The sequence below is a fragment of the Penicillium crustosum genome, assembly GCF_028827405.1.
Source record: "Penicillium crustosum strain IBT 35664 chromosome Unknown utg000001l_segment0_segment0, whole genome shotgun sequence".
Taxonomy (NCBI): domain Eukaryota; kingdom Fungi; phylum Ascomycota; class Eurotiomycetes; order Eurotiales; family Aspergillaceae; genus Penicillium; species Penicillium crustosum.
The window spans coordinates 4,500,959-4,528,039 of NW_026623122.1; the positions used below are offsets into that span (position 1 = coordinate 4,500,959).

General features: G+C 47.6%; 9 protein-coding genes across 9 annotated transcripts; 3 read left to right on the top strand and 6 right to left on the bottom strand.

Moving 5' to 3' along the window:
- N7487_001678 (VOC family protein) lies at positions 1–536 on the bottom strand (the record flags this gene model as incomplete). Its single annotated transcript, XM_056869426.1, has 3 exons — positions 1–33; positions 87–229; positions 317–536. The coding sequence occupies 3 exons, from the start codon at positions 534–536 to the stop codon at positions 1–3; spliced, it is 396 nt and encodes a 131-aa protein (XP_056734210.1).
- Positions 537–3,216: 2,680 nt separating this feature from the next.
- N7487_001679 (pre-rRNA-processing TSR2 family protein) lies at positions 3,217–3,774 on the top strand (the record flags this gene model as incomplete). Its single annotated transcript, XM_056869427.1, has 1 exon — positions 3,217–3,774. The coding sequence occupies one exon, from the start codon at positions 3,217–3,219 to the stop codon at positions 3,772–3,774; it is 558 nt and encodes a 185-aa protein (XP_056734211.1).
- Positions 3,775–4,195: 421 nt separating this feature from the next.
- N7487_001680 (translation termination factor GTPase eRF3) lies at positions 4,196–6,402 on the bottom strand (the record flags this gene model as incomplete). Its single annotated transcript, XM_056869428.1, has 2 exons — positions 4,196–4,258; positions 4,315–6,402. 2 exons carry the CDS (start codon positions 6,400–6,402, stop codon positions 4,196–4,198), a joined length of 2,151 nt encoding a protein of 716 aa, XP_056734212.1.
- A 554-nt stretch (positions 6,403–6,956) lies between these two features.
- N7487_001681 (RanGTP-binding protein) lies at positions 6,957–9,022 on the top strand (the record flags this gene model as incomplete). The annotated part of the gene is made up of 4 exons (XM_056869429.1): positions 6,957–6,973; positions 7,031–7,088; positions 7,139–7,239; positions 7,294–9,022. The coding sequence occupies 4 exons, from the start codon at positions 6,957–6,959 to the stop codon at positions 9,020–9,022; spliced, it is 1,905 nt and encodes a 634-aa protein (XP_056734213.1).
- Positions 9,023–9,578: 556 nt separating this feature from the next.
- Positions 9,579–10,843, bottom strand: N7487_001682 (BSD domain-containing protein; the record flags this gene model as incomplete). The annotated part of the gene is made up of 2 exons (XM_056869430.1): positions 9,579–9,862; positions 9,925–10,843. The coding sequence occupies 2 exons, from the start codon at positions 10,841–10,843 to the stop codon at positions 9,579–9,581; spliced, it is 1,203 nt and encodes a 400-aa protein (XP_056734214.1).
- Positions 10,844–11,103: 260 nt separating this feature from the next.
- Positions 11,104–13,095, bottom strand: N7487_001683 (uncharacterized protein; the record flags this gene model as incomplete). Its single annotated transcript, XM_056869431.1, has 1 exon — positions 11,104–13,095. The coding sequence occupies one exon, from the start codon at positions 13,093–13,095 to the stop codon at positions 11,104–11,106; it is 1,992 nt and encodes a 663-aa protein (XP_056734215.1).
- A 541-nt stretch (positions 13,096–13,636) lies between these two features.
- N7487_001684 (uncharacterized protein) lies at positions 13,637–16,628 on the bottom strand (the record flags this gene model as incomplete). Its single annotated transcript, XM_056869432.1, has 4 exons — positions 13,637–15,348; positions 15,398–15,755; positions 15,809–16,012; positions 16,065–16,628. The coding sequence occupies 4 exons, from the start codon at positions 16,626–16,628 to the stop codon at positions 13,637–13,639; spliced, it is 2,838 nt and encodes a 945-aa protein (XP_056734216.1).
- Positions 16,629–21,623: 4,995 nt separating this feature from the next.
- On the top strand, positions 21,624–25,647 carry N7487_001685 (class I SAM-dependent methyltransferase; the record flags this gene model as incomplete). The annotated part of the gene is made up of 6 exons (XM_056869433.1): positions 21,624–21,646; positions 21,726–21,805; positions 21,865–22,026; positions 22,089–22,693; positions 23,460–23,652; positions 23,708–25,647. 6 exons carry the CDS (start codon positions 21,624–21,626, stop codon positions 25,645–25,647), a joined length of 3,003 nt encoding a protein of 1,000 aa, XP_056734217.1.
- Positions 25,648–25,901: 254 nt separating this feature from the next.
- On the bottom strand, positions 25,902–27,079 carry pup1 (proteasome core particle subunit beta 2). The gene is made up of 3 exons (XM_056869434.1): positions 26,819–27,079; positions 26,699–26,746; positions 25,902–26,631 (listed from the first exon to the last, which is right to left on the bottom strand). The coding sequence occupies exons 1-3, from the start codon at positions 26,942–26,944 to the stop codon at positions 25,972–25,974; spliced, it is 834 nt and encodes a 277-aa protein (XP_056734218.1). The 5' UTR covers positions 26,945–27,079; the 3' UTR covers positions 25,902–25,971.
- Between the last annotated feature and the right edge of the window lie 2 nt (positions 27,080–27,081).

A 27,081-nucleotide genomic window follows, 5' to 3' on the forward strand; every position in this document is an offset into this window, starting at 1 on the left:
CTACTTATCCTGGCCTTCGGGGGAATGAATAACCTATAAACCTATGATGAGCCAGGAAAATACAGAAGAAGGATACTCCGACTTACCATCTCCACATTGTTCCCAATCGGATCTAAAACAAATGCCCCGTAAAAATTCTCATGATACTCGGGTCTCAACCCAGGCTTGCCATTGCAGGTGCCCCCAGCCTCGACAGCAGCTCTGTGGAAGGCATCTACTGCAGCACGATCTATCATAGATCAGTCAGTGGATGTATAACTTAAGATCTCTTATAATATCCTCCATAGGAGAAATGTCTAGGAGTAGGTTAACGTACTCGGAGCAGAAAAGGCAAAATGAAACCCCGATGGAATATTCGTCTCCTTCTGGGCGATCCAGAAGTCAGGAAACTCGCTGCCCAGTCCGACCATACCGGGGAACCGCATAATTTCCTTGAAGGCTAGAGGAGAAAGGGCTTTCTTGTACCACTCGATCAGAGACTCGAAGTCCTTTTCCGAAGCGGGGATGGTGATATGGTCGATATTGCTAGACGACATTGCTGTTAACTGTTAACAGATAATAAATTGGGTAATAATTGGGGAATAGTAATATAAGAAGAGCAAATAAACGTTTAGTTTAAAGAGTTCCTTTCGCTATCTTTTATATACGAGGGAAAGCGATAGATTAAGTATCCATTAAGAACTACACGAACTACACGAACTACATTAATATTGTCTTTTATGTGGTCACGCTGCGCTTGGCAGTATCTAATACATCATACCTAGGCTAATAATCAATGATCTAGACCTCGTACGCATACCTCCGCTATTTTGAAGTAACTTTTGTTATTCGTATTATGAATGAATCTATTTATTATTTTAACGTTAATTTGTCAACCAAGTTTAAGTTTTTTTTCTCATCATATGGATCTCGTATTGATAGTATTTTCATTTCCTGCTTTAGGGGCTACGTATGAAAGGCCTGTCCGGCCTGGATATTTTCACCCCGCATTTGCCTTTCTAGACTCGGGAACCAGTGGACTTGGACGGTTTTTCTTGGGTGCATTATCTCATAATCCCATCATTTTGTCCATAATCTATTGTCACCTGAACATTGGGCCTGGGGGTTTATTTTTTACTACTGTTGTGGGGATTACAAATGGATGATATTCCTATTCTACTAAATAACTAGTGGCGAATAGCCGCTCAAAACGGTGAAGGGTAGACCTCCCGTAACAGTGCCCGCATGAAAGCGATGCTAACGTCCCCGCTGACTCCATGGCACATTGCCACCATAGGCACAATAGAGAAATGCAAGCAAAATTAAAGTAATAGCTCCCTTACGTTGTAGTCTTCTTTGTAATGTCCTCCTTAGGGTACCGTTCTTAAAGCACAAATTTTTCCTCACTATTCCTTTCGACTATACTATCGTCGTCCTTAGAGGCAACTTTTTCGATGGACAGTGGATAAACAGACTCGCTTCGTATGTCGTCGTCTTTGGAACCTTGATCGTTAGGATCTTCCAGCTCAGATTGTTCGCCCTGGCCTTAGGAGTCTTCGTCGTAAGAGTCCCCGTCTTCGAGGTCCCTATCTTCATGTTCGGATTCTTTGTACTGTTAGAGTCAGGGGTTCTCAGCCTAAGCGCGTCCGTATTCTCCTTTGTGAGATTTATCTTCCGCCTGACCCGGTGGCAGTCTTCCGCACGACCCATTTTGGGTCGAAAGCTGATAAGTAACCTAAGCCTAACCCAGACCCAGTGACTAGGGCCATGGAAACCTTAATTTAGGCCTAGTTTAACCCAGCCTTTATATATAAATTTTGGTATGAATATTTAAATAATATGCTATTGTTTTCCCTATTATAGTTCCTAAATTATAATACTACACTTTCTACTCTGCTTCATATTGTTGATCCTATCTTCTCAACTAGTTTTACACATTCGATCTAATAGAAAAGGTTATTGTATACTGCTATTTGCCCAGTTAGATTGCAACAAAGAAGGCTTAGTTCTTAGATTAAAGCGAAAATCTACGTGATCAGGCTAGTCAGATTGATTGCCGTCGTACGCAGCCTATATAATAAGTATCCATACACACAACCAATAGCTATTTAATGGGCACAAAGCATAGCCAATTTGGAGATTTCCAAACTTGATTTGGCTATCTATGTATATCCCTCATTAGTGATAATCAATTGTATATCGATGGGACATTTAACTTCGACGTTAAGTACAAATCATGACAGGCTTTTTATATATCTAAAATTTTAAAATTCTAACTCTCGCTCTATATTTGAAAACATGATTTGAGGGTGTGAAAAGGAAAGTTTACGCCTGACTAACTACAATATGAACATTGCAAAACAAGGATAAAATTTAATCTCTAAGAAAGTCTAGAACATACGACCATTGCACGAATGACTCGCAAGCTTAGGGGATAGGGGCTATATACAACCATGCACGGGGAAGCATAAGGACAGGGGGCGCTAATTCAAGTTAGTGTAAGCTAAATCTGAAAGTACTTCCATCCAATATCCGATATGGTGTAGTGGCTAACATCGCCGTCTCTCACACGGCAGCCGGGGGTTCGATTCCCCCTATCGGAGCTTCTTTTTTAGTGTTTTAACTTATTTGGCCAGTGGATGTTCAATTTTTTTATACATATAATACATTTTTTTTTATTTAACATAGAGAAGTCGTTTTCATAATTAAGCTCTTTTTCTACCGTCCCAATAAAGCTCAAGATGGATGGGAACATAGAAAAAAGGAACCCCCCCTAAAAAAGACCACCAAAAACATATGAGAAGACCGCATGGCCGACTATTCTTGTTCATATTAGTACAAGAAATGCAGCAACCGAAACAAATATATTATATTCGATGGGTTTATTTCTGCAAACCTGGAGGACCTTGGAAAACAGTGCCAACCTTGGGAGAGCAGAGAGTCATCACCTGACCTTATCATATCTAATCGGATCTTTTTTTTTTCTTGAAGAAACTCAAGGTCCATAACATAGTATTAAGAGATCCCAATTGCGATACAGTACATCGATCGCAGAGAGGCTCCAAGGAAGACAAATTGTCTCTTTCCATCATTACCATCCAAGCCAACCTTGCCCACTCCATCAGCAGGGTACCTTTTCTCCACCAAGACCGCGGGGTACTATCAGTCTTCCCCGAAAAAAAAAAAAGAATCGCAAAGCCCACCTGAAGTCCAACAACCAATATAAACCTATCCAAAATGGCAACAACAACACCCCAGCCGGCCACAGATGCCGCGTCTCACCTCGATCTCGCCATCACCCTCACAATCAACAATTGGCCGGCCCTCTCACTAGCCGTGCAGTCAAACTGGGGCGGCCCCAACTCAAGCGAGAAGCGGGACTGGCTTTGTGGCGCGATCTCTGAAATGCTGGCTGATCGACCCGAGACCGATGCAGAGGACCTGGAGGAAGTGCTCATACAAGTGATGAACGACGAGTTCGACGTGGCGGTGGACGACGAGAGTGCCGCCGACGTTGCGGATATGATCATGGAGTTGAAGTCGCAAACGGATCGTGGCGAGTTCGGTACTATTCAACAGATGTTGGAGAAATTCCAGAAGAAGAGCCAAAATCGCTCTGCTACGAATCAGTTCCAGAGAGTTGAGGCGGCGGATGAGGATCAGGAGACGGATGAGAGTGATGAAGACGATGTTGAGATGGGTGAGGCGCCTACTTTGGTGCGGGCTCCTAGGGAGCGGGCTGAGCCTGAGATTGATGATGATGGATTTACAAAGGTTGTTGGAAAGAAGAGGTAGATTTGGACGTTTGTTGAATATATTTTGTTTTGTTTCCATTTTGCCTTGGTGGCAGCAGGAAACTCCTCGGATAGATATCCTTTTTTTTTCTAGTTACATAGATGAATTTATTACCAATGGTTGATTGTTCATCAGATCCGGTGTGCGTCGGATACCCCCCCTATGTGGCTGGAGATAACTCAAGAACCCATACATGGTACAACCGCTTGGATTCATAGATGGAGCAAAGTCTATGAAAAGAAAGAATGTGGAAAAAGAAATGTTCATCATCGTCAGTTGTGGACTGTCTGTGGTATCATTACGCGACCTCTGCCCACCCGTCCCGCCCTATTCAGAGTTTCTCGCAAGCACATCACTGATTTTTTGTGGTTCGTTGCACTTTTGAGAACATGGATATTCAGGCATCCTTGGCAAAAGCACTTCACTGGGCCTCGGTCTCGGTAGTGATGAGCTTGGTGATCATACCAATAGCAATGGTTTGACCCTACAATCGAAATGTTAGCGGAGAAATAATATTAGAAAGAGTGTAAAAAGGCATACCTGGTCACGAAGGGTGAAACGACCCAATTGATTGTATTCATCGTAGGTCTCGACACAAACCGCACCGGCGGTGCTGGTAACCTCGAGGCGGGCAATAATGGTCTGGCCCTTGCTGGCGAACTGGGGAGGGCGCTTGCTCTTGCGGCCGGTGCCGGGCTCGAGCTTGTGAAGAAGAGAGGCGAAAGTAACTTCCTCAACAGCGGAGTGGACGTGCAGGACACAGTTGAAACCCGCTGTCAGAATGCTCTTCAGGTCCAAGATACGAATCTTAGCCTCGAAAGCAGACACACAGTGAACGGGGCGCTTAGGTGAGCAGAGCACGAAACCAGGGAAGAAATCTTCTTCTTCAATACCACGGAGACGCAGGCGAATCTGGTCACCAACCTTGGCGGTCGAAATCTCTTCTTCTGTTTCACCGTACATAGCAGAAATCTGAACCTCCTCCCGGTTGGGCATCATGAGATAAGTACCACTCTTCTTGATGATACCGGACTCAATGCGACCCTCTGCCATGGTACCCATGTCACGGTACTTGGCGCTGATCGGCATCATGAACGGCGCGTTGACCTTACGCTCGGGGAGCTCAAACGCAGTCAGGTATTCGAGCAGTGATGGACCGTCGTACCAATCGCACACATCCTTGGGAATGCGGTCTTTGATACCGATAGTGCGCTGAGCAGAGATAGGCATGCAGAAGATATCAGACTTCTTGTAGCCCAGGGCTTCCAAGAATTTGGTAACCTTGATGGTGCATTCATCGAACCGGGCCTTGCTCCATTCGACAGTAGGATCGTCCATCTTGTTCACCGCCAAAATTAGCTTAGAAACACCGGTGTTGCGAGCGAGTAAGGCGTGCTCGCGGGTCTGGCCACCTTTCTCGAATCCAGTCTCGTACTCGCCCTTACGAGCGGAGATAACCAAACAACCGAGATCGGCCTGGGAGGCACCACCAATCATGTGAGGAACATAGGACTTGTGACCAGGAGCATCCAAGATGGAGAATTGGCGCTCAATATCACCCTCCGGGTGCGGGACAGTGACCTTGAAGAAGGCACGGCCAACCTCGACTGTCTTACCCTTGGAACGCTCCTCCTGGGTCAAATCAAGAGCCCACGAGAGGTACCAGGTCTCTCGACCGGCTTCCTTGGCCTCCTTCTTGTATTTGTCCAGTGTACGCTCATCGACCATACCGGTAGCATGCAGGAGGGAACCTCCCAGGGTGGACTTGCCAGCATCGACGTGACCGATGAAGACGACGTTGACGTGCTCTCTGCGCTCACCATAAATTTCCTTCAGGGTTGCATCATCAACATCAGCTTGCTGTGCCTTTGCGACGGCATTGGCCTCGCGAGCTTGCTTGGCAGTCTCGCCGCGGGCTGGGCTGGAACGTCCAGGGCTAGAGCGGCCAGAAGATGGTGCGGGAGAACCCTTGCCAGTAGCGGCAGCCTTGTCTGACTTGTCAAGGCTCTTAGTAGCCGCCACCTTTGAGCCTGCCTCGGCAGCCGCGGAGCCCTTGGTATCACCATTGGCCTCCTTGGGGGTGGTGTCAACAGGCTTGGGTGCTGGGGTAGGAGTGCCGATCGAAAGGACCTTGGTCTTGGGGGCAGCGCTAGAAGAAGTGGCGCCGATAGAGAGAACCTTGGCCTTGGGCGCGGCGGCATTCGCTGCGGGCTTTGGAGCGGACTGGGCCGGTGCTGCTACAGGCGCATTCTGGCGAGGCTGCTGGTTATAGGCACCGTATTGCTGCTGTTGCTGTCCATTGTTGTACTGGTTGAATCCACCGGGCTGCTGGGCATAGGCGTTGTACTGGCCATAGGCTTGCTGCTGTTGCTGGTAGCCACCGTAGGCCTGTTGTTGGCCGTACTGAGGGTATCCCTGTTGGGGGTAGCCAGCATACTGCTGGTACTGCTGTCCGGGAACGAAGGAAGAGGCTCCAGGTGTGAAAGAGGCAGCGCCCGGTGTGAAAGAGGCAGCGCCAGGTGTGAAAGAGGGCGCCTGGCCCTGAGGGCGAGATTGTGCGTTCAGGTTAACGCCCTCAGCCTGTCGGGAAAGCTCATCTTCCCAGGATTCGGGTGTTTGGTTTGACATCGTGAAATAAGATCTAAGGTCGAATTAACACGAAAATACGAAACCAAGACGGATTTAGACAAATACAAGTTGGGTCAATAAGAGGGGCCCCAGTGCCTTTTGATTTTGCACAGGTGAATGACTAAGACCCCGCGATATTTTTTTTTCACGTGATATTTTATCTTGGATTGGTTTCTTCTGTTTCAGTGTGACAATGTGAGTAAATGTTTGTAGGGAAAACGGTCTCTTTTCTTATACCTATGACTTTTTCAATTCTCTGACCTCACTACGTTGTCTCTTTCCAAGTTAAAAGGCGCAAGTGTTGGGAGTTGGGCTCATCTTTGAGCTTTCATTCTCTTATCGATAAGCACCCCTCCATGCCGGTCCACGAGTGGTTTATTGCTCAGGGGCGTTTTATATCGCCTGTCATACGATCTACACTACGAATCTTAAAGGCCATTGGCCTTTAACTTGAACCAAGATGGATACATTTTTAACTGGGGTGTGTCTCGTATATTATGGACCATAGGGCAAGCAGCTAATTCGTGTATTGCATACAGCTCACCCGACAGGCCATGAATTATGCCATTCGGTATGCTTAATAATGATTGAGGAACGACACCGTTCAATGCTAAAAGCTGTCACGTAGGTCGGGAATTGCGATAACTGCCAGTTATGCAATGCGCCAGTCATCGCGCTTGCTCAGAGTAAGTCTTTTCGGCTGTAGAAAGAAGTCGGCGCTGATCCATTCCCTCAGAATGTCAAAAGCGAGGACCGAGATGAGCTTGTTTCGTTACAACAACGTCTGGAAAGCAAGATACAGGTTATTGCCCCAGCTATTGACATGATTGAGTTGATGTGAGTCACTCGACACTGGTTTGGATTGCCAGAAAGCTAATAATTGTTTTCTAGTGCTGCTCGAGGAAATACGTCATTGGAATCTGCTGTCGCCCTCACAAAGTCTCTGAGATGGGATATTCAAGCCCTAGGACAGCGTCTGGGAAGAGCTGCGGCATCTGAAGAACTGAGGCGTAAAGGGGCAAGATCCTCCAAGGATCAAACGAACAGCGAGAAAGAAATCAAGCTTATTATCAAAGATATCAAGAAGCTGTTGGCTCGGATTGAAGACGCAGTACCACTGATGAACCTGGCCATCACCACCTCTGGGGCCAAGTTATCCACCAACTTACCCGCAACGGTATCGCCATCCCGACTACTCCAAGCAAGCACGTTTCTCACAGCAGGGGATACACAATATTCAATGTCCCCATCTCAAGCAGTCCAAGTAGGGCCAACTTTTACCTTATCGATGTACATGCTATTTGCCAGCCACTTGCGACCTCATGATGAAGAATCTGTTCGCGAGGCCACATGGAAGGAAGTCATGCACAAGGCACGTTTGAAGCTGCGCCGCGTTCCAATAGCTTCATTGCAGTCTCCAGACCAACACCCACGAACGAAACTGCCGGGGCCAGCCGGGTCCGATGAATACGCTTATCAAGTCCTGATCATCGAAGACCTAGATGATAGTCGAGTCCACACAATCGACGAGAATGACCCGCAACCCCAAAACTATGAAGGCGTTTCCACGGCAGGAATCCGGGAGATTCTTCCTATTCACCAAATTTCGAAAATCTTCTACGCAGACACCGGGAGAATCCTCAACATCAGCACAGAGGGCGAAACAAACAACCCAGTGCTACTATTGAAACGGGACCTCAATGCTCTCCCGCCACGCCGCATGATGGAACGCGACGAGATGGAGGAGGACTTTGCTCAACCAGAATCCGAGGAGGAACCAGAGGATGAGGAGCAAGCTCAACTCGACGCACAGCTGAACGGGGGCGACAATCCGGAAACCAGCAGCTTCAATTATCTGCATGAAGACTCCATCCCCGAAGAATGGCGTCTACCTCCCGGACTAGACCCAGAATGGATCGCATTTGAAGTTTATAACGAAGACGAAACCTCCGATACCGAGTCCGAAGCCGAAAATCCCGAATCATCCACAGTTGAATCCTCAATAGACCCAAATATGATGGCCAAGCTATCGCTTAATGAGAAGGGGCATTCATCTCACTCCCCATCTCCTCTGAATCAATCATTCTCATCCGCCGCTGCAACAACAACAGTCTCCAACCCCCACTTCGAAAACATCCGTACCTCCCTCTCCCTCCTCGAAACCCTCCTCCGCCTAACATCCCTCCAACAATTCCAGCAACAATCCCACCTCTCCATCAGTGACGAGCTCCTCAACTTCTTTTTGGAAGAATCATCCACAACCGGCGCTGGCGGCGACGAACAGCACCGCCAGCGGCTACGCTCCGAGGCCCGCCGTCGCGTTGGCTGGGATCCTTACAATGAAAGCCCCGTCAAACACCGCGGTGAGGATTACCAGTATGGCTGGGAACCCGGTAACGGTTCCCAGTATGGCGGCGATCCTTACTCGCCCAGCGGGCGGTCGCAGGGCTTCCACCTTCGTTCCAGGGAAAGTACGCCAGAAACTCCGGTGCGCAAAGGCTCGAATGTCCGTCCAAGTGTTCAACGTGGTATGAGGCCTGCGTATGCTGAGTCGCCCCTTTCGAAAAAGATGGGGAGGTCTCTGGATGATGGAGATGTAGGGTCTGGCACAACAGATTAAATGGGAGATGGATGGGAAATTCGTGGACTATGATGCCTTGTACATGTATTATGATCATGATTATGAGATAGCGAGTGCATTACAAGATAGATTTTTTCATCCTACCCTTCGGGCCAATCCTCTACTGGATGTCAAATTGTTCGGCGAATGCCATCATCTATAGTGGCCGTCAAATGTCGGCTGATGGTCCACTTAGGAGCTTAGATAGTCAGACCCCCATGATGAGATGAGATGCTATGTATGTGGATAGAAAGAGTGACGTGTATTCAGATATCAACCGCATAGACAGATAAAATCGCTCGCTGAAAGCAAGTTGCAGAAAACAGAGCTGGGAATAAAAGGAGAGGGGGAAAAAAAGCCCGAAACGCCAAAAATAAAAGACCCGATATTCCTAAACTCCAACCAAAGCAGATTTATTCAGGAGCAATTGGCCATGTTTTAAGCTGGCGCACGCAGTAGCAAGACCACGCTTTCGGGGGTATATGGTATAGACAAGCGCCCTCGGGACCAACTTAGATATCATCATGCTGATGCGTCCTTGAAAAAAGATAGGAAATTACTCCCAATCTTCGTCACTCTCATCCGCCTTCGCAGCGGAGGCAGCCTTTTCCTTGGGACTACCAGGTGTGCGGCTAGCAGCGCCGCTCACAACATCGTAGCTGGATTCGCTGTCGGCTTGGGAGTGCTGGTCGTTCGAACGGCGAGGCTCGGCTTTCTCGGTTTCTTTGGTGGGAGCAAGAGTCTGGGCACCGGAGCGGACATGTGGGGTAGAGGGGGACTGAGACTCAGAGTCAGAGTCGTCGTCCCAGCCGACTTCTTCTTCGTCTTCGGCATTGGCACCTGTAAGGTAGAAGTGGTTAGCACTGGGAACAAAAATCACCGGATTAATAAACTCGACATACCCTTCAGAAGTTCCTTACGCTTCTTCTCCTCGGTCTCCACGACGAGACGAAGGAAGTAGTAACGAGTCCAGAATTCCGCGTATTCGACCTGCTCGGGCACGAGCTTCTCCATGGCTGAACGGAGCTCGGGGTATTTCTCCAAATCGGCAGCGATCTCATCCGTCTTGACTTCGACATTGAACTCCTTCTTGAACGAAGGCCACTCATCACTGACCGGGTCCTTACTGAAACTTTCCAGGTTTGAATGAATAACGTGCAGCTGTGCCTCGAACCGTGTAGCATGAATGACCCGCTTTCCCTCTGCATCCTTGCTCTCGAAAAGAAGCTTGCCGGACTCTTCGGTATCGGGGGGCAAAATGCTAACAGCTTCACGCAACTTCTGGCCTATGTTCATTCCGAATCGCAGGATCGCTTCATCAGCTGCTTCCTCTGCCTTCTCGATCTCCTTCAGCCGCCGAGCGGCTTCCGCCTTCAACCTGGCAATAAAGCTTTCTCCACTGGCGCCAGCGCCTTCGCCTTCTCCCTTGTCGGTAGATTCTCCTCCTTCTGTAGCAGCCTTGGGTGTGGCGGTCTCGTCACTTTGTCCCTCGCCACTGCCCGTCAAGGCAGCTGTGCTGAGAGACAGCCCCTTTGTCCGGTCGGCGAGTGTTTCCTTGAGATCTGAAAATCCTTTCACGGCTTCCTCGCTGGCAGCTGCATACTCTTGACGAGCACCTTCGTAGTAGGTTTCTCCCTGTTTGCGTACATTGTCCCATAGTCCTCCAATTCGGGAGCCCCACGGACTGGCGGAGAATGCACGGAAGGTCTCTTGTAGCTCATCGTTGAGGTTGGCGTTAGACTCCTGGGGCTTGGAGTCGGAGGGAGCGCCCTCCTTGTTGGAAAATGCCTCCTCCTGGATGTGATCGTAGGCGATATCCATGATTGGGAAGTTGCAGGAGGGAAAAGAGGGTCGAAGATTTGGAAGCACAAGGTTGCAGGATCTCCGCGTTCGTCCATGGGCCGACCGCCCCGCTTGCGACGATCCTCAAAAACTACTACTAACTACATACACATTCTATAAACACGTTGATCAATAAATTCAAGGTTAAATGTGTAGTAATATGTATATAATAATTACACTGAACAATATTAAACAAATTCGTAATTCATAAAATCCATTGAATAATCTCGCAAACAATGTCACCCTTCGGGTAAGCTGTAAGGCTCTCCTACACTATCCTGACTTCCCATCCAAAAATTCGGGAGCGGAATGCTCTCCATGACGCTCGATGTAAGAAGCTGACTCCGGGAGAGAATCCGGCCCTGCCATTGGGGATCTCGATCCACCGCCTGCGAGGACTCAACTTGAACCACTGAGCCGGGAACAAGAGGTCGTTGGAACGAATTATCACCCGACTCGATTCCACGTTCTCGTTCACGGATGGGCGACGACTCGGGAACCATTTCAGTAGACTCTTTGTCACCTTCCTGGCTCTGGGTCTGTGTCTGTGTCTGATAGAATGGCCCTGGTGCCTGTTTTCGAAGAGATGGCTTCCATACCTCCAAATCTGTGTACTGGCTACTGTCTCCGTGAGGGAAAAGCTCGGACATTTTCTGTGTATTCAGCGTTGGGATTGGCTCATGCGGGAACTGTGTAGCTGCGTGCATTCTTTGATAGCAAATTGAAGCATCGGACATTGGAGCTTCGGATGGAGGAGCATCATCCAATCCAGGGCTCGATTGCACAGCTGGTAGAGGAAGTTCTTGGGAATCATCCTTGGGTGACTCTGGGCTATGTTTGGTCGCTTGTGAGCCGTCATGCGGACCAAATTCTCGGTGTGTTTTCTTTGGAGATGGTGTCACGGAACGTTCATCGAGGTCTTCCTCAAAGTCTCCGTATTCTGAGTCCGCATCCGTTTCGTAGATCACTGTTCTCTCCCTCTTGGTGGGTTCATTTCTCAAGTTCTCATTTGCTTCGATGGGGAATTCCTGGGAAGTTGACTCCGTCGGAGGTGCAGACGAGGGGAAACCCTCAGTAGTACTTAGATCGGGATGGACCAAATTGTTATAGAGACTTGGAGAATCGAGTGTTGTAGGCCGTGGTAAAGATTCGCCTGCGGGATCTTGTGAATCCTCGACCACTCGCCGAATCTCCGGGTGTTCTTCTTTGATAGGTTGCATGAAATTATCCGTGGGGTTTAACGGCTTCCGTTTCGAAGGAGAGCGAGTAGCGCTGCGAAATTGGGATGAGGTTATAATAGCGAGACCGGGGCTTTCGGGAGTCTGTGAAGAAGGTATCTCGCGCGTCCGAAGCTTCTGCGGTGTGACAGGAGCTGCAGATACCTGCTCTCCCTCACCTCCGCTTCTAGGATTTGATTCTGGTGCTTCTTTTTGTTGGGATATAGGTTCCCCCGTTGAAAGGTCCAGCTCTTCTTCAAAGGCTCTGCGCTTTCGTTTGGCGGAGGTCGGACGCTTCGTAGGCTGTAATTGCTTCTGTTTGGGCGTATGTTCTGTCTGTTCATCTTTTATGTTCTTCTTCTGCGGTGTCGGTTGGATGTAGCTCATGTTCACGTCATCATCATCATCATCGATGGTAATGTAGCGTCGTACAAAGTCCATCTGAGTTAAAGTCTTGTCCCGCTTTCCTGTTGACTTCTCTAAAGATTTTCGACCGCCCCTAGGACGGACACTTGCCCTTGGTGTCTCGCTCTTTCGTGGTCCATGACTTCGACCTGCATCTCGATTGAGGATTCCAGAGCTCCTCCGCTTCTGCGAGCGTTCATCCGAATCGTGTTCTCGTTCACTCATCTTGAATTTCGAGATACGAGCTGACCGAACTGGTGGAGCGGGGAGATTGTCTGAATCCTTGTCTGACCCATTATCTACATTTGGCCGCTGGGTTGTGTCTTGGGTACCATGGCGACGCTTGTATTCGTCAATGTAGCCAAGCTGGTCATCATTCGAAGGTGTGGGTTGTGTCACAAAGTCGATTTGCGTGAGAGTCGATTGGACTCGTGACAGCGATCTTCGCTTACGGGTGCTTGCCGATGTCAAGGACTGCGGTGACCGGTTCCGCCCGGTGATGTTTTTCGTGGCAGTTGTTGGGAGTCCTGGTGGACTAAGCCTTCGCGGGGTACGGGACTGATTTCGAGGAGTCTCTGGCAGGTTACGAGGTTCATGCGATTGTTTCATTGCAACAGCAATGTTTCAAGACTTAAACATCAGACTGGAGCCTACAGGTAAAAGATATGACGTTAAGGGAGGTAGATGCCTGATGCCTGAGGCGGTTCGCGTCAACGCGTCGCTAATATCGACTTGGTCCGTGCGCTATGCTTTTCGACCTGCATGCATTCACAATACAATAATAACACCAAAACATAGATAGCAATTATGTATTTCAATCTGGACTGTTCGAACGGGAAGGGGAAGAAAAACTAAGAGAGCAAAAAAGAAATCTCAGGTTTGGTTTTTAGGAATAGCCGAACGCGGGGGTCGAACCCGCAGCCTTAAGATTAAGAGTCTTACGCTCTACCGATTGAGCTAGCCCGGCCGGGCTGTTGAAAGAGTTTACAATATAGTGCTACATAAGGCAAATACTACAGGTATGATACAAAACAAATTTTAAGGTTGGCAGAAGCAGTCCTTGGTAAAGAATAGCTGTTTTGATCTTTTTATTCAAACAATTCATGTTCAATGTACATATGTAACATACAACAGGTCTGGTTATTAAATATTAGTCCTCATCAGACATCAACCATTCGGGAATTGCATCCTCATCGTCAGGGTCCTCGGAAAGCAAAGATCCCTTCTCGATCTCGCTGTCAGAATCATATTTAGGCACGGGTGACGGTGGCCGGGAGACAGTAACCACACTTGCAGACTTGGAGCCACCATTTGTGGACGAATCTATGGCGATAGGAGCTTTGTCAGATGATCCTGCGAGGACTTGGGGTATGGATGTCGGGTTTGAGCCGTGGTTTGGGACAACCACCAGTGAGTATCGAGGCGTTTTTGATGCTTTGTTCCTGGCAATACTCTCAGGAACCGACATCGAATTTATGGCCAAAGACGCAGACTTTGGAGGTTCCACCGGGTCTGGGGCTGGATCATCATCACCAGGTAGAAATCCCCCTCCCAGAGTGTAATCCTCCTCATCCAATGACGGTTCCGTTTCTATTTCTGTGTAATCTTCGGGAAACCCCTGATCATGTGCCATTCTGCCCTTTCCCAGAACTTTCGGAGGTGGGCTATTGGCTGGCTGGTCTGGTTCGGGAAAGAAACCACCACCAGCATCTTCAACATCCATTTCGTCTTGGATATCTTCAGGCTGTTGTTCCTCGTCGTCGCCAGCATACTCCTTGACTCTTTCTGCAATCCTAAGCTTCATCAAAAAGAGTCGCCAGAACCGCAGAGCCTCCGCAGTTCTTGCCTCCAGTGCAGCATGCCGCCTCTCATCTTCGAGACCCCTCATAACTTCCTCGAGCGCCTCCTGGTACTCGATGGCAATAACAATTCCCCCGAGTACAGCGGTACCACGACGACCTCTAAATTCAAATCCGGTGACTGCATCGGCATAATCAATGCCAAGGATCCGAGCAGCTCGAACTGCCTCCGGTCGCTTGATGTGAACTCCGCCAAGCGGAACCATACTGGGAACATAAACATCAAGGTTTCCATATGTGTTCCTTGGAATTCTTCCCTGAACCACCGGTGGTGGGATGTAGATTTCTGTTTGGAACTCGGCGTATAGCGTGGTCTCTTGGGGCTCATTTTCATCTTCGTCGTCACTGAAGCCTCCGCTCTTATTTCGGCTTGCGGCAACACGCTTGAGAGGCTGCTCGCCAACTCTAACGTCCCGTCCAAGGCGATACCACTTATCGGAACTTCGCACGATATGCAGGTCAGATCGACGATAAACAGGTTCTGATGTGTCACTCCGCGCTGTGCTTTTTCCCAACGCCACGTATCCAATGACTCGTTTGGGGTGGATTACTTCATTGCGACGAACGTGTCGCTCAAGCGCATAGACAGGATGATCCTTGAAGTCCTGGATATTGCGTGGCATGGGCTCAGCTGCTGATTTCGATGTTAATTCACTAATCTCTGCCTCATCCCGATCCTCGAAGAAGGGTTTTTCATAGGCCTTCAGTGCCTTATCCCACCACTTCTCGCCATTCCGTGTGACTTCCACGCGGAGTTTCCGTGTCTTTGCATTAAATGCTTTTACGTAGCGACGAGTCACGTCTCTTGCAGACGCGTCATCCTCGAAAGCAATCACATAATTCATCAAGTTTAACGAATCGCTCGCAGGCGGTTCAAATTTCGAAGGTTTAGCAAGAGATTTCGTTACTATTGGGTCAATTGGAACCCATTTCTGTGCAGCTTCGTTGAAGGCTTCCACCCAAAATACCGGGAATGACGAGTCTCGCGGCGTCGGAATCGGGGCTGTGGGTGTTAATTGGGCGTAGATTAACAATCGCTGAAGGTCACATACCTGAATGGAATTTTGGTTGAGGAGGACGTGAGGGGGTGAATTTAGGCTGCCCAATCCGTCGAGGTCTTGAAGCTGCAGGTGATTTCTCGCTCTGGCTGCGTTCATCTGTGGAGGATCCAGGATCATCTGAAGATATCACAACATATTGATGCTTTGGTTTAGAGGGTGTCATGTCTTTCACAGTGCCAGAAAATGGCAACGGCTGCAATGAGCAAACAAGTCTCGCCTCTACGGCTACAGACCGCAATAGGGCACAGAATAGCTGAGCCCCGAAGTCCCGGGAACCTTGCATTGTCTTCGCTTGGGTTCTAAAATCCCCTTTGGATAAAAAGACTTCGGCATTCGACATGATTGATTCCTGTATATTCGTGTTAGTAAATTATTGTTAATCGAAAAACTTGTGAAGGATACCAGTTGCTGCTTCAATTGTGATTCATCTTCCGCCCAGTGAGCCCGTTTCATTCCTGGTTTGGTAACCTGAAATCTGCGGGTGAAGGCATCTGCAGCATGGTTGAGACCATCCATAAACGTGGTGGATCTGCTATAATGTGGTTTATGCTCGTCTGGATGCAGGAGAGCGATGACCTTCCTGGATAGTGTCTTCTTCAGAAATTCCTACGGTGCTGTTAGATCCCCAATCGATATGCCTAGTCAGGCTAGCTCTCACCTGTAATTCCTCGTCATTGCACCACATGTTGCGCACCTGAACGTGGCCAAGAAGGCAAAGAATATGACATTTGTGCACATCTAACCTAGTTTTTCTTTCAGCTCCAGTTAAAGGCTTCCTTCTTTGGACTGATTTTTTCTGCTTCTCGGGTTCTTGCTCTAGTGTGATCTGGAGCATCTCGTCGTCGCCTTGGGATGCGAGTCTATTCAACAAAGTCTGGGATGGTTGTTGTAATTCAACATCTTCCCAGTCAACGTCTGATTCTTCTGATGTCGATGAATCGTAAACAGTTTGTACTGGTTGGGTGCTATGTTCGTTTGCTTCTGCGTCCCGATGTGTTTGTTCCGGGGCCTCTAGTCCCACGGGGATAGCTTTCATATCCCCGGTCTTGCGTCTCTTGATTGGCCTGTCTGAAGCGAATTGCCCAGGATCTCTGGCTTCAGCCTCCTCCAGCAGTTCTTGATAGACATCTGGAGCATGATCATCTGTCTGTCTCTGACGTTTAGGTTGACGGGCGGGCATCGCCCGGCTCCTTGTGGAACGAGCTGGTGTTTGGCGCACCATTGCAAGCTAAGTTGTTGAAATGCAGAATCATGTGGTAGATTTCCAGGCTTCTTGTCTGATGAGGCTCTACGCGTCACGCGTCAGGACTCAAAGTGGCGTTTTAGTACCCCGCCCTGCTCGGAAATTCAATGGGACAAACATCAAGGGAGAGAAAATGCAAGATGGTCACTATTACTTTGAAATGATATTTGCAGAGTAGAGATATGTCTTCGCCAAAGCTTTGTTGACGCCCAGCACTTCGGGTGCTTCAAAATCACAAGGTGCGTCATGTCGGATTTTGATTTATCCGACCGACATCAATATAACCCGATTAGGATGTACACTTTGAAGCTGTTTGCGTTTTGTCCTATATCAACCTGTTTAGATGGTTTATTCGTTGATATCCTCGTTGTTTTAACTATAGGACTAGGCTTGTATGGTTTATGGATGTCTCACTTAGATTCTGCGTTAAATAACAAAAAGCACGCGAGAATGCTGATATATATATCCACTTGAGGCCCCCAATTTGTTCTCAAGAAAACAAAACCAAGCTCTACAACCAGACAAGCCAAACCTAAAATCGTGTCCAAAGAAGATGATAATTTATCTGGTATATCAGTTGAAGTTATGTATGTAGTGATTGGACAGTGAGTCTTAATTGAATAACCAGCACACATAGATACAATTGAACGACAACATGGCTCCATGAGTTGCCTAATAACACGTCATCTTCCAAAAGGACTTGCACATGCCGAGCAGGAAAAAATGGACAGATATCTGGGACACTAAGCAAAGCGATATGCATATACGGAGTATACGGAGTCCAATTAATTTTCGTGATATATATTGCGTCTAAAGCATATCCCAGCCATTATTCTGTGTTTCTCCCTCGTAGATGAATGGCTTTATAGGACGGGGACAATTCAGCCAATAGAACCTACCCGGTGGAGATAACTTGCTTTCCGAGTGATCAGTTAGGTTACCCTCGAGAGTTAATAGGGGCCCTTCTAGAGCGCGATCTACAACGCAGAAGAACCTTCTAAATGAGACCAGACTGTAATAGGAAAGTGAACAATGACAATGCTAGTTTCAACATTTCGACACTAACTCCTCATTAACTCTTCATTGGTCGATGATGGAGGTGTGGAAGGGATGATTTTCCTCTCCAGAGCAATTGTAGACGTGCAGGATCTACATTTCGCTTGCGTCTGACAGTTGTGTGGTGCTCGCACCTTTTAGTCCTAAGCCGTGCCGATTGGTTGTACCTCCACCCAGACCCGGTATTCTGGATTTTAGTACTCCGTATTCCGTAGATGATTTGCAGTTCCAATTCCAATTCCAAATATTTTTGACTTTCCTTAAGCGATGGGGTCCTTGTAAAAATTCACCTTCTCTAATAATGTACTCTGTACAACGTACAACGGTGTGAGAACGTGTCGGGGGTTTCTTCGGCGAGACCGCAAGTTGGACTGTGTGGATATCTTTAGCCGATCATTTCTATGAATAATTCACCCCGCACCTACATACACAACAGGGTTAATGGTTGATTTATTGGGCTTCATGAAATTAAAGAGAATGACAAGGAGGGTTGCTTTCTTCCTTTTTGTTTAGTTTCGTATTAATATTGTCGTGCGTCCTTAGCGCAACCCCTAAGCTGGTGAAAAGGTCGGCCTGTGAAGTACAGGTCTATCCTGTCCACGGCCAATGAAATCCAGTGATATCATTTGTGGAGAATAAACATCTGTGAAAAATACTACCCTTTCTCCAGTAGGTAGTTGTTTCATGCATGACACGTAGTATCAAGTACGTTTAGCGAAAGACCCAAGACGGGCGATGGGCCGATATGCACGTTGTCAAGGATAATAGGCTGCATGTCTTACTTGACTCAAGGCCACTTTCAATAGAGTTTCACTATTTTTTGAAGCAGATGAGTTGTCAAGAAACGAGTCAGGCACATTCTTCCAGGTGCAGGTAGTTGGTACCCTACTGATGGGAACAAGGCGCAACTCGGGGTGATTCTCGCTGCATACATTTGCTTAGCACTCCTGTCATTTGTTTTTTTTCTTCCTAGATCTTGATGCAGATTGGCTGGCTGAATTTTCCGGTGTGCAGCCCTACAAACTAGGTACTAAGTACATACAGAGTAGCTTAGTGAACATAGGAAAGTGAGCACACGTTTTTCCCTCTTGGACTCTTATCCGATAGGCCATTATCTTATTGTCAGAGTCTTGGTATCCCGTGTAACATGTGTCTCGATTTGGTCATATATATTCGGAGTTGTTCGGTTGTGAACACTTAGCAGACTAACAGACCCTATAATTTCCTATGCCCTATCTATATCCCCACATGAAAGAAACCACCGTATGTACATCCTTCGTACAAGTCCCGCTTATGGTGGGTAACTTGAGATGCCAGCGGCCAAAGCAAGAATCTCAAAAGAGGTAAACCGCCAAGGGCTGTCTCCACTACATGCTCCGCTGCGGAGTGACGACTTAGCGGTTAATGGGTTGCGGTTCGACAGACACCGAACCACGCATATATTGTTGTACTAATGTAGCGTCAGAGAGAGAGACAACTCATAAAAAAAAAAATCGCATCCGCATGCCTAGTCAATTAGCAAAGAAAAACGGATTGAAAATTCCATCAAAGAATGTATGTACATAGTTCCCTTCCCGTCTGGGAAATTGGTTCTGGGGCCGGCGCTACCGACACATTGGAACCCGAATAACTTTCCTAGTCGCCGGGTCCGGGTGAATTGCAATTCCAATTAATTCCCGGGGTGTTCCCCTTGGATGGGAACCCGGGTCCATGGCAGCGAGATCATTATTTTTGGGACGACTGCAGGGATGCTGTGCTTGGAATTCTATCTGCAAGCTTACGATCCTGGTTGTTGGCGTGTTTTGCTTTTATTTTTTACCCCCTTTCTTTCTATCGTATAGAATACTCAAACTGGAGCTTTTTGGCTCGGGGTACTCCGAGTACATGAAGGTTACGTTTTTATCTTTGTAGATACTTTTGTTACTTGAAATTGGGGTGTATACCTGGACACATTTGTCATTTCCGTCTATAATATATGCTATATGCTATAATTACGTCTTTATTTGATCGACATTTGCAGCACAATGACGAAAGATTCCTACATATTTCTCGGTCTAGAAGTTCGGGGTGGAAACTTGAGGACTTTGTATCTCTGTACGATATTGTACGGAGTAGGTAATACTTTGTATAGCGCGGAAATCCAGACGTCATTAGAAAATAAAATAAAAAAAGTATAAAAGATAAAAAACCGATATGAAGACCCGGAATAGCGGAAACTATTGTGCATGTTCCGTGATGCACTTCTCGATCCCATGTGCCCCTCCTTATGGAGCAATTTGAGGAGAAAAAGCTCAGGCTTCAAGCGCCCCGTGTGACGCTATTTCTGATGGATCACTTCCTATTTTCCCACCGCTAGACCTAAATATAGTAGAGTCTGAGTTGTCCAAGCAAAATAAAACAAAACAAAGGAAATTTTTAGTTTTCTATCCAGGACTTTAAAATATATTCTAGAATTATTCTCTTTGATATTCGGGTCTAACGGGACCTCGGGAGTCCGTGCGATGACTAAGGTCTTGGCATGTGGGAACAGTACCGCATTGTTATGGAGATTCATTTGGGAAATCCCAACAACTCCACGTCTCTATGGGGCCGTTCCCCAGTCTAGAATCCATTATTATCCTCCCTTTTCTTTTTTGGATTTTGATGTGAAGTCTTTATAGCATGGGTTTATTTGTTCACTTACGAAAAAAACAAATCTCACTTCGGGATATAACGGCGTTTGAATCTGACTATCGCTAGGATGACCCTGCAGGGTTCTGCACAAGTGTTCTTGGGAATCGTTTTCTGCTGATCGGCTCAATCTAAAGGACAAATCCCAGCAGAAAGGTTGAAGGCGGCCCGTGGCTGGGCGGGTTGCATATTCCCAGCTAGATGGCACCAACCTCTATTGGTTCATCGAGCCCAACCAGCCAGGAGCCTGCGATCGTGAGGATCGAGATAATGAGCTCTGGGTAAAATGGCTACCTAAGTTCTGAAATAGATACATAATATGTACCATCTGGGGTCCCACGTCAGGGAACCGGAGGATGACCCGCGGGGGGGGAGTCACCGGAAAAAGAGTCCTAGGTTATATCAATCCAACATCACAAGTTGGAATAATAGTGAAACCGCCAAGGGATATTGTTGTATCTTATGATTCTGTCCTTCTGAGGGAAGGAAATAAGTTTAATACTTATATTCTTGGTCGCCGAATAGTATGAAAACAAGCAGAAAACACAAAAGGTAAACCAAGTAAAAAAGCCAAGTAAAAAACCAGTATCAATTACATATTAATTCCGTCCAATCATCTTCCATAGAGAACTACACTTTTTCCCCAGCGAAAACAGGGATATTACATGGATACTATCCCGCTTTTAAATGCTTTTACGCCTGAAGCGCCTGGGCATCTTACTCTTTCATATAATTTTACTTTTTCACTTACCATTTACCCAGCTTTGTACACGAACTAGAGCTCCACTTACCGGGGTTTGCTTTTGCATTTGTTTTTTTTTTGTTTTTTTTTGCTTTTCGAATATTTCAAATGTCGATCTTGCGCTGAATTATAGTTGTCGGGATTGTCCTCCCGCCCTGCCAGATTATAACTTAACCCAAGTTGTCGGGCTCCTCTTCCCCCCTCCTTCTCTTTCAATCATGTCTGGATTTGCGTCAGTTTGAGTCCTTCCGTATTCATACTGGGTCTTGGAATGGAGCACGAGATAACTTCCTGAATCAACTTCACTAGGGAATAGCTCACTGTCTATCCCGAGCGTCTTGATACACCTGCCCATTATCGATTTCGGATAAGAGCGAGGTGACCATGGGTGCTAGACGTCCGGTGAGTTTGTTTCTCTTATAGAATATGGTCCCATGTCAATATTTTAGCGTTATTGATATCCTGGTGGCTGCTTGACTATCGATTTTTCTTGCTAACATAAAATCATGCAGCCACTTCAACCTGACTGGTAATACTACCTCCATTGTCCCCTCTTCATATTTTCTTTACCAAATCCACGACTGGCATGACTGACCGTATCATAACAGCGATACACAGTCGTTGACTGACAGTGTGATGGATTATCCTGTCGAGAATGGAAGAACCTATCATAGGTACCACGAGGGAGGTATGCTTACCATCCCGGCTCTGTTAGGTCTCGCACAGCATGGCTAATCCAATATATAGCCTATGTATATCCCAATGATGAACAGGAAATAGACCGCCTGGACATGCAACATCACATGTTCAAAATGGCGATGGACGGAAAGCTATTCCAAGTTCCTCTCCAAGACCCCAAGCATATCCTTGATATCGGCACTGGCTCAGGGATATGGCCAATAGAGATGTGTATGATCACCCGTCCCAGTCCTAAAGTTCTTGTCTCACCATCTCAAATTGACTTCTTATAGCGGCCTTGTTTCCAAACACCGAAATCATAGGGACAGATCTCTCCCCAGTACAACCAACAGAAGTTCCGCCAAACGTCCATTTCTTGATTGATGATGCCACTGAAGAAGAGTGGCTATGGAACAAGAACTATTTTGATTTCATTCATACCGGCCACATGACCGGGGCCATGCCCTCGTTCAAGCGTGTACTACGACAGGCATTCAAACACCTTAAACCGGGAGCATACATGGAATGTCACGAGCTCGATCCCAAACCAAAATGTGATGATGGTACCATGCCCCCCGAGAATCGAGACGGGGGATACAGCGCATACGCCATGCATGATTGGGTAGACCTTAATATACGCTCAGGTCGCGATGCTGATCCACCAAGACAATTCCGAATCGCTCACCGGATTGCACAGTGGATGAAAGATATAGGATTCGTCGATGTTGAACAACGACTCTCCAAAATCCCCACAAATACCTGGCCCGAGGACGAAAAGTTAAAGACCATTGGTGCTTGGAGTGAGAACAATTGGCTTGATGCTCTGTCCGGGTGGTCATATAAGCCCTTTCTTGCACTTGGCTGGTCCAAACCTGAAATTGAGGTTTTCCTCGTTGATGTAAGGAAAAGTATACAGGATCGAAATGTCCATGCTTATATGGACTTTTATGTGGTGACAGGACGGAAACCGCTTCCCAGCGAAGTCAGAACAGCTTCCTGAGTTCTTGTCATCTCCCACGCTTTCTCATCATGACTCTCTTATGTTTTATCACACCGTTCCGTTATGTCCCCTCCAAGATGATTTGCATGTGATACCATTGTGGGCAAAATTCTGCATACATTGCATTGGCGTTGTCTTTATGATTCAAACTATCTTTTTTTACCTTCCATATAAATACATTTCCATACCTGATTGTAGTTACAAACAGGTAACTATGCGAACATTCGGTATACATCTGAGGTGACTTCAAAGGATTAAATGGGTCATAACATGACATAAACATAGGTCAAGCATAGAAATAAATTAAATGTGAAAAACAAGAAAATAATAGCTGGACCAAATGCTATAAACAAAATATGATCGTTACATATATAGACAGAGGTGATAATAGAAGCCCAAACATTGGTCCGTTGACTCCCGCCCTGGAGCAATGCGGAGATTAGTCATCATGCCAAGAATTGGAAAGCTGCCATGCGAAAGTTGATTCCGAGTGCTTGCGACAAGCCTAAGACAGCAATAGGCCTGCACATGCTATAGCCAATCCCATGTCTTTCGGCAGACATGCCTACCGGCATGCTCTAAAACCGCCAGCTACTGCAACACTTGATCATCCCTGGATCAGTGATGACCTGCTCGCAGCCACGTTTCGTCGCTTCGCCAATAGTCAACGGCGCCATGGGAGCTGCGTTCCCGGACCATTGGAGGCACGGCGACGCCTGGCGAAACGAAGAAACACCGCTCTGGCAAGCATAGGGGAGGCCCGGCTGAAGATATCGCGTGCTTGTTTGGCCGCAATGGGAGGGAACACATGAAATGGACTGACCATCCATGGCAGAGAGCGCCATTCGAAACCCAAAGTATGTGTGACGAGACACGAAAATCTTTTGAGTATTTGCTAATTGTTTTATGAAGGTTTCGTCGATCACTCTTTCGGTCCTCCTGAAGTACCTTTTTCTTTCTCCGACCAGAACCCGGAGCCTGGACCCGAGCCCAGCGAATTTCATACTACTCATCCTCCTCCGTCATACCTCGCTAAGGGGGGCCAAGCTACACGTGAACAGATGCTTGAGGGATTCTTGGATGGGAACAATTGGGGCATTGAAGATGCAAGAGACTTCACTCGTCGGTTGAGAATTGACCTCCACCGGGAGCCGCGATACAGCCGGCAGATATTCGAGCGGTTACTTGCTCGTTCGGACCCAGACCTTACAGAAGCAATTGCATTCCTGGATGACCCATTTTTGAATACCCGCGGATCCGGGAATTACGCCGCAGCTGTCGAAATCTTTGTTCGAACGAAAACGAAACGCGGCAAACGAACCGCCGTTTTAAATGCGATTAATCGGGCGTTGGAATTGGGGTTGATTTCGACTGATGAGATCTGTCTGATCATTACCGCTTTACCGAATATCATCGTCGAACGAAACAAGACCCTGGGATCATGGGACCACAAAGCTTTGTTGAAGCACTACCGGGCGATGTGGAAAGCTATTGGGTGCTGTAACATCCTCGGTTATCACGATTTGGATAGAAATATTGTTGATGCTTGGCTTGGAGAGCTTCTGCGTATTCGCAGCTTTCGTTTTGCTGAGGAACTCATCATCGAAACCCATGATGCAGACCGTCGCAGCCAGTGGCCTTCTGCTTTGGTTCAAGCTTGGTTGGAAAGCATGGATGTTGATTCGGAGACAAGCTTACCGTTTCCCGACAAGATATTCAGCCAGCTTGATGTTGACAGTGCAGCGGACTGTGTCATTCGTGTGACAGAGTCATTGGCATCGTCTTCAGCAGACAGGGTCGCCAGAAACCAATTGCTTGAAAGATGGCGGGATTGCCTCGCGAACGCCGAAGTCATTTCGACCGTTGCCAATTCACAAGTCTGGTTCGATTTCCCTCTGCCGTGCGTTCAAACACAAATCAAGCATGCCCCTTTGAGCCATTCAACTCAACGTCAAATCATTTTGCGACTCTGGCTTTTACGAACGCTTGGTCGATCTACTGGGCCTATGTACAATCAGAGTGCAAGAGCAACGGATCGACCGATCTATTCATTGCTCAATCTCTACCAAACGGTGATACAAGATACCAGCGGAACATTCTATCCAAATTTCATGCGAGAAATCCATGACCTCGATCTCCCATACAACAGCCTTCTGCTCCTAGCCTTGAACAAAAAGGGCAAAACTTCCATTACCAAAACAACCCGCAAAACCCTCGAACAACTGGAAACCTCCCAGCTTTCCCTATCAGAAGTATGGACAAACCCATCCATATACAAGGGAATACAAAAGCTTTTCCACACCACATTCGACGAAATGTTCCACCGCATGAACCTCACCAGCCCAGACACAGTTGAAGAAATCCTGAACGTTGTTCGATCAGGAGACTCAAAGAACATCTGGCCCATCCTCAGACTTCTCAACAACAACACCCCATTTAAGGTCAGCCTCCACAAAGCCTGGCAGCCCATTCCACACCCCGACGAGAAAGTTCTCGTGCGATACCACCCAGCCCCGCGGGACAGCCGATGTCCCGATCCCCATGCTGCGGTCGACCTCATAAACCAGCTGGCAGTTGCGCTTTCCTGCTGCAGGCACTTGACCCCGTGCCAGTCTTTCCATATGGTTCACTGGCTTTACGGGTATCTTCGCAGACACGGCGGGCCCGTGGATCCGGAGTTCGTGCGGGCCATGTATCATGCTGGTGTTGTCCGATACCGTCGTGATGGCCGCCGTATCTCGGCTACTCAGTATGAATACATCCGTTGGATCGTCGGCAAGTTTGAAAGCTCTGAGGTTATTGAAGAGCTCACTTCTCTGCCTCAGATTGGTGAATCGAGGGTTGATCGGTAGTAGATGTGGTATGTGAATGGATGTATACACAGGAAATATTTATACAATAGAGCAATACGATACCCCTGCTTCAATATTACCTTGCCCAGAGGGTTCCCAGTTGAGCATACAATCTACATGAAAACTATATCAAGTTTTTGAAAACTCCGGATTTCTTGTCTCGGCCATCCGTGCTCTACACCTTGTAGCATAACTCCACGGACAAGTACGTCCGCTGTCTTGCCCGAATTACGATAGTACAGAGAACATAGTGAGACCGAAGAAACCCATGCGTGCATTAAATGAATCCAAGAAGACCACTGATCAGTGCGTCTCCAAGAAAATTTAAGTATCAACTTCCATGCTGTCCCCAGTAGCAAGGTTATCATCACCGGACAGAGTTTCGATCGTGACATATTTCTTCATATCTTCCTTGCTGATAACCCTCTGGTCCAAATAAGCAGTGGTACCACGGGGGAAGCGGTAGTTGCGCTCCTTCTGCGGGCGCTCGTTGGGCTTCATGTAGTTGCGGAGCAGCTGGGTAGGCTGGTCCTTCTCGATCACACACACGTCGACATTGCTACCGGAGCCCAGATCGTTGAAGATACCGGCCTTGATTGCCTCAGCACAGATGTCGATGGCGCCCTGGCGGTCCAGGTTTGGTTGCCAGGTCGATTCAAACACAGACATTGCAGCCAGCGATCCGGATCCCATCGTCACGTACGGCAGCTTGTCTGTAGATCCGTGTGCATGCACAGTGTACAGTCCCGTGCCGGTCGGGTCCACGCCTGCAACAACAAGGTACGCTCCGATGTGGCCTTGGTACCGGAAGAGGTGCTGCTTAAGCATCGTCATACAGGTAATCACACGGGGGTCGCGGCCCGTTGATAGCGAGTGAAGTTCGACGTTGGAGCTGATGAGCGCCGTGGTGAATTCGGTGTCGGCGGCGGTACCGGCTCCAGCACACCAGATCTTCGGCGCGATGTAGTGTAGCTTCTCACAGTTCTATAGACAAAAAATGTTAGATACTTTCCAAAATGAATATGCATATGGTCTGATAGGTATATCTTACCTTGTCTGCTACTATAGGACCGCTGGTAGCTCGGGTATCTGCTGCAATCTGGAATGGCGATTCAAGTCAGCTCCTGGGTCACAGCTCGTAGGAATCTCCTCGCATCGTTTGGGACCGTACCACAACACCCTTATCGTAGATACATCCAACAATTGTTGTACCGGTACTTGTGGCCTTGGGAAGGGGAACACCCCTAGCGTGAAGCGCCGCATTGCGGTTGTAGTTTGTGAAGTCGAAGCCGGGCATCGTGATAACGCTGGTGTTCGCGACCAGCTAAACTAATTATCGAGATAGAAAGCAGGTATAGGAAGGAACAAGAGCAAAATTCGAATATTGGGGGAGATCGAGAAGGATGGATGGACGAATGGGGTAGCAAGCTGGAG